Here is an 8650-nt window from a genome sequence, read left to right on the forward strand (position 1 = left end):
ATTTATTCAGAATAATTGTAGGAATATTTTTAAGAATAAATAAAATAAAATAAATTCCCTTCTAAATTTTTTACTCGCAAGATAACTTCAGTTGGTTTCATGGAATTAGGCTGCAAGATAACTTCAGTTGGTTTCATAGAACCAGACTGCTAGGTAATTTCGAATTTATTCAGAATAATAATAGGAATATTTTTAAGAATAAATAAAATAAAATAAATTCTCTTCTAAATTTTTTACTCGCAAGATAACTTCAGTTGGTTTCATGGAATTAGGCTGCAAGATAACTTCAGTTGGTTTCATAGAACCAGACTGCTAGGTAATTTCGAATTTATTCAGAATAATTGTAGGAATATTTTTAAGAATAAATAAAATAAAATAAATTCCCTTCTAAATTTTTTACTCGCAAGATAACTTCAGTTGGTTTCATGGAATTAGGCTGCAAGATAAGTTCAGTTGGTTTCATAGAACCAGACTGCTAGGTAATTTCGAATTTATTCAGAATAATAATAGGAATATTTTTAAGAATAAATAAAATAAAATAAATTCCCTTCTAAAATTTTTACTCGCAAGATAACTTCAGTTGGTTTCATGGAATTAGGCTGCAAGATAACTTCAGTTGGTTTCATAGAACCAGACTGCTAGGTAATTTCGAATTTATTCAGAATAATTGTTGGAATATTTTTAAGAATAAATAAAATAAAATAAATTCCTTTCTTAAAATTTTTACTCGCAAGATAACTTCAGTTGGTTTCATGGAATTAGGCTGCAAGATAACTTCAGTTGGTTTCATAGAACCAGACTGCTAGGTAATTTCGAATTTATTTAGAATAATTGTTGGAATACTTTTAAGAATAAATTAAATAAAATAAATTCCCTTCTAAAATTTTTACTCGCAAGATAACTTCAGTTGGTTTCATGGAATAAGGCTGCAAGATAACTTCAGTTGGTTTCATAGAACCAGACTGCTAGGTAATTTCGAATTCATTCAGAATAATTGTAGGAATATTTTTAAGAATAAATAAAATAAAATAAATTCTCTTCTAAAATTTTAACTCGCAAGATAACTTCAGTTGGTTTCATGGAATTAGGCTGCAAGATATCTTCAGTTGGTTTCATAGAACCAGACTGCTAGGTAATTTCGAATTTATTTAGAATAATTGTTGGAATACTTTTAAGAATAAATTAAATAAAATAAATTCCCTTCTAAAATTTTTACTCGCAAGATAACTTCAGTTGGTTTCATGGAATAAGGCTGCAAGATAACTTCAGTTGGTTTCATAGAACCAGACTGCTAGGTAATTTCGAATTCATTCAGAATAATTGTTGGAATATTTTTAAGAATAAATAAAATAAAATAAATTCCTTTCTTAAAATTTTTACTCGCAAGATAACTTCAGTTGGTTTCATGGAATTAGGCTGCAAGATAACTTCAGTTGGTTCTAAAATGTTTACTCCCAAGATAACTTCAGTTGGTTTCATGGAATTAGGCTGCAAGATAACTTCAGTTGGTTTCATAGAACCAGACTGCTAGGTAATTTCGAATTTATTCAGAATAATTGTAGGAATATTTTTAAGAATAAATAAAATAAAATAAATTCCCTTCTAAATTTTTTACTCGCAAGATAACTTCAGTTGGTTTCATGGAATTAGGCTGCAAGATAACTTCAGTTGGTTTCATAGAACCAGACTGCTAGGTAATTTCGAATTTATTCAGAATAATTGTAGGAATATTTTTAAGAATAAATAAAATAAAATAAATTCCCTTCTAAAATTTTTACTCGCAAGATAACTTCAGTTGGTTTCATGGAATAAGGCTGCAAGATAACTTCAGTTGGTTTCATAGAACCAGACTGCTAGGTAATTTCGAATTTATTTAGAATAATTGTTGGAATACTTTTAAGAATAAATTAAATAAAATAAATTCCCTTCTAAAATTTTTACTCGCAAGATAACTTCAGTTGGTTTCATGGAATAAGGCTGCAAGATAACTTCAGTTGGTTTCATAGAACCAGACTGCTAGGTAATTTCGAATTTATTCAGAATAATTGTTGGAATATTTTTAAGAATAAATTAAATAAAATAAATTCCCTTCTAAAATTTTTACTCGCAAGATAACTTCAGTTGGTTTCATGGAATAAGGCTGCAAGATAACTTCAGTTGGTTTCATAGAACCAGACTGCTAGGTAATTTCGAATTCATTCAGAATAATTGTTGGAATATTTTTAAGAATAAATAAAATAAAATAAATTCCTTTCTTAAAATTTTTACTCGCAAGATAACTTCAGCTTTCAGTTTTCTCTTGTAAATTGTAGTGTAAACTTTGACCATTCGATGATTTCTAAATATAGAACATTTTAGTACATCTGTTTCATTACACTGAAAAAATCTAACTCGTCGGTTTAATAAAACTGCTTAATCGATGAATCGATATTGACGTTTATTCTACTTAACCTTACAGTGAGTCGAATAATTGTTAGTACATTACGGTTCGGAAAAAAATCATTAAATAAAAAAGCTCATAATTTTTCAATGAGATCAAACATTATTACTCGGGGCATTGCTATCTTTTGCTTTCAATTAATGAACTGAATCGTGTTGGGTTGTATAAACAACTTGTTTGATAATAAGATAGTATAGTTTATTTTACATGCTTCCTTGCAGGAGTGTACAGACATTTATATGACACACTGTATGCTCTGGTGGAAACCTACTTTACCGAATGGTCAAACTTTCTGTTGCCGTTAAGCTTATAATGATTTTAAATAAATTCTTAGCTCTATCCCAACCGAAGTAGGTATGATTCAACAAAAATAAAATAATATTTCTTACCAGCGTCACAATTTTTTTAAAGACAGTTTTTTTTAATCATTTGTGCATTTTTGCCTTTTTGCCGTCCTATTTTTTTCATAACATTATTTTGTATGTAGCCATCCTATTGAGTGGCTTATACCGGATAATGACCTTCATTCGATTAAAGAACCATAGTGGCCGATACAGTAGAATTGTATTCGTATAGGTCTGATAGCCGAGCGGGCTAAGGCGCGAATCCGCTCTACAAGTGCTTGGTGTGAATTCTGACGGGTACTTTTTTTTGTTGTATGAAGAAAAACTGTAAATGCAGTGGATATTTTTGGCTGAGATTGAGACATTGATTGTTTTATTTTAAGCTGATTATTTTTAAGGAGTTTACCTCAAGGCTACACGGATAGAAATCCTGTCCGGGAAATCGACAACATTGTCGACCAGTCGTCCGGTAACATTTGCAACAAAATCGAGAACAATGTTGTCGATTTTGAGTCGTCACGGTTGGTGACGCCTGGCAAAACAAAAAGCACGCAGCCATCCAGAACGGGTTAATCGGTTTTTGAATTGACCGTTGGTTTTGGTTTTTTAATTGACCGTTGGATATTTCTTTTGGTTCAGTAAAACAGTTGATTCGTTTTTTTTATTTATTGAGGCAAAATAATACATCATTAATTAAAATACTAATCTTTGTGTGAGTGTGTGTGTGTGGAACTAAGGAATTTAGGAATTAAACAATTAAGGAATTTTCGAATTTAGGAATTAAGGAATTAAGGAATTAAGGAATTTAGGAATTTGGGAATTTGGGAATGTGGGAATTTTGAAATTTGGGAATATAAGAATTTAGGAATATTGGAATTTGGGAATTTGAGAATTTGGGAATTTGGAAAATTGGGAATTTGGGAATTTAGGAATTTAGGAATTTAAGAATCAAGGAATTTAGGAATTTTGGAATTAAGGAATTTAGGAATTTGGGAATTTGGGAATTCGAGAATTTGGGAATTTATAAATTTGGGAATTTGGGAATTTGGAAATTCTGGAATTAAGGAATTTAGGAATTTAGGAATATAGGAATTTGAAAATTTGGGAATTTAAGAATTTAGGAATTATGGAATTTAGGTGTTATGGAATTTAGGAATTCAGGAATTTAGGAATTGAGGAATTTGGGAATTTGGGGATTTGGGAATTTGGAAATTTGGGAATTTAGGAATTTAAGAATTTAGGAATTTAGGAATTTAGGAATTTAGGAATTTAGAAATTTGAGAATTTGGGAATTTGGAAAATTAGGAATTTGGGAATTTGGGAATTTAGGAATTTAGGAATTTAGGAATTTAAGAATCAAGGAATTTAGGAATTTAGGAATTAAGGAATTCAGGAATTTGGGAATTTTGGAATTCGAGAATTTGGGAATTTGGGAATTTGGAAATTCGGGAATTAAGGAATTTAGGCATTTAGGAATATAGGAATTTGAAAATTTGGGAATTTAGGAATTTAGGAAATTAGGAATTAAGGAATTCAGGAATTTGGGAATTTGGGAATTCGAGAATTTGGGAATTTAGGAATTTAGAAATTTAGGAATTTAAGAATTTAGGAATATAGAAATTTGGGAATTTACACCCAAAATTCAGAGTCAAGATAATCGTTCTCTCAAAATTAATTGAGGGCTCAGTGCCAAAACCGATAGAATAATGGTACCAACTCACACCATCATAACAAATGAGTTCATTCGTTAGTTGAATCAATAAATCTCCAACAAGTGTCATACATCGACTTCTGACTTCTCCATGGTCACTAAGCTGTGGTGGCCGAGGCAGCTAAGTCATTGGATTGGTTTGTCAAAGGTCTCTGGTTCGATTCCAGTTGTCGAAACTTTTGGTTTTTTGTTTGACGGATGAACTTTTTTTGCAAATGAACCTCGAGAGAATAGTTCTATCGCCCATCTCGAGCTGTGTTCTCTGCGTCCGTGAATGGTACCACTATTCTCTCGACTTGAGACCATCATTCTCTCGGAGAAGCGCTGCCAGTTTTGGGTGTAGGAATTTAGGAATTCAGGAATTAGGAATTTAGGAATTTAGGAATTTGGGAATTTGGGAATTTGGAAATTTGGGAATTTAGGAATATAGGAATATAGGAATTTAGGAATATAGAAATTTGGGAATTTGAGAAAATAGGAATTTAGGAATTATAGAATTTAGGAATTCAGGAATTTGGGAATTTAGGAAATTAGGAATTCAGGAATTTTGGAATTTTGGAATTTAGGAATTTGGGAATTTGGAAATTTGAAAATTTGGGAATTTGGGAATTTAGGAATTAAGTTATTTTGGAATTTTGGAATATTTGAATTTAGGAATTTGGAAATTTATGAATTTGGAAATTTGGGAATATGGGAGTTTAGGAATTTAGGAATTTAGGAATAGAGGAATTTAGGAATTTGGGAATTTAGGAATTATGGAATTTAGGAATTCAGGAATTTAGGAATTAAGTAATTTAGGAATTTAGGAATATAGGAATTTAGGAATATAGGAATTTAGGAATATAGGAATTTAGGAATATAGGAATTTAGGAATATAGGAATTTAGGAATTTGGGAATTTGGGATATTAGAATTTTAGAATTTTAGAGTTTGAGAATTTTAGAATTTTAGAGTTTAAGAATTTTAGAATTTTAGAAATTTAGAATTTTCAGAATTTTAGAATTTTAGAATTTCAGAATTTTAGAATTTTAGAATTTTAGAATTTTAGAATTTTAGAATTTTAGAATTTTAGAATTTTAGAATTTTAGAATTTTAGAATTTTAGAATTTTAGAATTTTAGAATTTTAGAATTTTAGAATTTTAGAATTTTAGAATTTTAGAATTTTAGAATTTTAGAATTTTAGAATTTTAGAATTTTAGAATTTTAGAATTTTAGAATTTTAGAATTTTAGAATTTTAGAATTTTAGATTTTTAGAATTTTAGAATTTTAGAATTTTAGAATTTTAGAATTTTAGAATTTTAGAATTTTAGAATTTTCGAATTTTCGAATTTTCGAATTTTCGAATTTTCGAATTTTCGAATTTTCAAATTTTAGAATTTTAGAATTTTAGAATTTTAGAATTTAGAATTTTAGAATTTTAGAATTTTAGAATTTTAGAATTTTAGAATTTTAGAATTTTAGAATTTTAGAATTTTAGAATTTTAGAATTTTAGAATGTTAGAATGTTAGAATTTTAGAATTTTAGAATTTTAGAATTTTAGAATTTTAGAGGAGGAGGAGGAGGAGGAGGAGGAGGAGGAGGAGGAGGAGGAGGAGGAGGAGGAGGAGGAGGAGGAGGAGGAGGAGGAGGAGGAGGAGGAGGAGGAGGAGGAGGAGGAGGAGGAGGAGGAGGAGGAGGAGGAGGAGGAGGAGGAGGAGGAGGAGGAGGAGGAGGAGGAGGAGGAGGAGGAGGAGGAGGAGGAGGAGGAGGAGGAGGAGGAGGAGGAGGAGGAGGAGGAGGAGGAGGAGGAGGAGGAGGAGGAGGAGGAGGAGGAGGAGGAGGAGGAGGAGGAGGAGGAGGAGGAGGAGGAGGAGGAGGAGGAGGAGGTTCCACTCGGCGCTGGCCGTTCAGTTGGGTGAAGAGGTGCTGACCAGGTTGGAGAAACTGACCGACGAAGTTTGCTGGACGGCGTTCGAGTTCTCCACGGACGGAACAGGGAATTGCCGCAACGCCGACCGGAGGTTTGTTCTCCGTTTGCTCGCCGCCGACGTACTTGTTTTGCTTCTCGATCTTCTTGCGCTCCGACTAGGTGATGCACTCGGACATGGCAAACGACTGCTCGAACACCGCCGACGAGATGACGCTCCGCGTGTCGTTCCCAAATTCGCTCGGTGTTTCCTCCCCAGCTGGCGTTACCGGAGGATCCTTCGGAGTTCCAGCCTTGCCCCCGCTCCCTCCCACAACCGGATTCTGACCGTCTAACAGTGGCAACTGATTGCCTATTATCCGCCGCCTTCTTCTAAATCCCAAAGATCTCCCGGAACAACTCCCGGTGCTACGGGCTGAACCGGAACCGCGAGTCAATCACGGCTTGATCCTCGTAGATGCTGAACTTGCAGTCCTCCCGTCCGCCAAAAAGTTCCTCGGCCGCTCGTCCATCTGCGTCGTCTTGCTGCTGATCTTGTCCGAGAACCCGGAGCTGATCGTTTCCGTCTCGGAAAAGTCCATCGGCGTTCGCAGCTCAATCTTTCGCCGCGTCGTGCCCCGTTGCTGCTCTGGCCGTCTTCTTGCGGTTGCCGTGTTCGTGGGTGAACTTGGTAATGAGAGCGAGCTGAAATCGCCCGAGCCGAGCTCTTCACCCTGCCGTTGATCCAACGACTGCTGCGTCTGACCTTGGCCTTGCTGCTGCGGCGGGGTCACTCCGGTGTAGGTGGAGGAGGACGCCTTGCCTCTCGTTGCTTTTTTCTCCCGAAAACAAAAAAAAACTTGGCTAAAACACAAACTGCCACGATCACTCGGTTGACGTTTTGATTATTTTGGCTGCGTTTTGACAGTTGTTACGGGGGAATCGTAGGGGACGGTTGCCAATTTTGAGAACAAAATGTTTCAAAATCGATGAGAATGTTGTCGATTTTGAAAACATTGTCGATCAAATCGAAAACAATCGATGTTTTCGATTTTATCGCAACTTGTTTTCGGTTATGCGGACCGGATTTCTATCCGTGTACAAAAGCGATCCAACATGTAAAACCACTTAGAGTTGTCTGAGAAGCACGCCACGGAAAACGGCGGGGACAGTGCCGGGAACAAACGGCCGTGTTTGTCGTCGTCACTGGTGCGTCGCTTCCAAACGTGAATCTGTTAGTGTCCGGCTTTGCGGCCGTTGACTCCTTTGTGTGTTGCTGTTACTCTTCTTGGCCTTGATCTCATCCAGATACTTTTTGTGATTTTGAAGATCGGCGTCAGCTTGCACACCGGATTCTCCTTGACTTTCTCCGAAATCCAAGTGGCCTCGGCCAGTTTGAGCGCCTTCACATTGGCAGCATACTCCTCATCCGCGGTGCCTTTGCCGGCGGAGCCTGTGTGTCCTCCTTCGGCGGGATTCCAACCCCAAAAAAGACTTGCTTGCTCGGGTTGGTCGTGGCAAAGATGCTGGCTCCCAGCGCGGACGTCGTGGCCACCGCGAAAGCGAAAATTGACTGACTCTCCTTCGGCCGGTTAAAACGCCGGTGTCTACGTCACCCCGGCGAATCCCTTGAACGCATCAAACACCGACGACGATACACTGCTGCCTGCGGAATCAATGCCGGTGACTCCGTTTTTATGACGCGTTTTTTCAGCTCGTCCTCGGGCCCGCCTCCTCCTCCTCGTTCCAGTTCCTGACGTAGTATCCTCTGAGTTCTCGAAGCCGTGACTGCGGTCGGCCGGAAGAAGACCACACGTAGACTTCGTTCCGAACCAGGTTGGCCACTTCAATTTCCAAACGTTTGCTTTACGTTTGTTTTGTTTTGATGTTTTGACGTTTGTCCGTCAGCCCAAGAAAAAAATGAAGGGTAAGAATACGCTAATTGATTAGCGAGAATCCTAATCAACTAATTGAAAATTCTAATCAACTAAACGATTATTTTTAATCAATTGAGCTTGTGTCTCGCCCCTCGAAATGGCTCAATCTTAAGTCGTACAATTTATGCAAAATTAATTTACTCTGGCTTAAATAATTTTCCGATTCCTGCTTCTCCAAATTTGTCGACTGCAAATCGTGAAAAAGGCTTGATTTCGCCTACGAAGGCTCTGACTTAGCAACTCTGGTGAAATTATTTTCAATCTTGTGCAAAGTTTAAAATCATAAAATTAATTAAATAATTGTTGAATTCCAACACCCAGAACTTGGCAT

The 8650-nt window shown here is 36.0% G+C and overlaps 1 protein-coding gene across 1 annotated transcript; it reads right to left on the reverse strand.

Annotated features, from left to right (window-relative positions):
* Positions 1 to 6561: 6561 nt before the first annotated feature.
* On the reverse strand, positions 6562 to 8650 carry LOC120416416 (uncharacterized). Its single transcript, XM_052706959.1, has 4 exons — positions 8644 to 8650; positions 7695 to 7835; positions 6870 to 7214; positions 6562 to 6818 (listed from the first exon to the last, which is right to left on the reverse strand). Exons 1-4 carry the CDS (start codon positions 8648 to 8650, stop codon positions 6562 to 6564), a joined length of 750 nt encoding a protein of 249 aa, XP_052562919.1.

Source organism: Culex pipiens, chromosome 2, assembly GCF_016801865.2.
Source record: "Culex pipiens pallens isolate TS chromosome 2, TS_CPP_V2, whole genome shotgun sequence".
NCBI classification, from domain to species: Eukaryota; Metazoa; Arthropoda; class Insecta; order Diptera; family Culicidae; genus Culex; species Culex pipiens.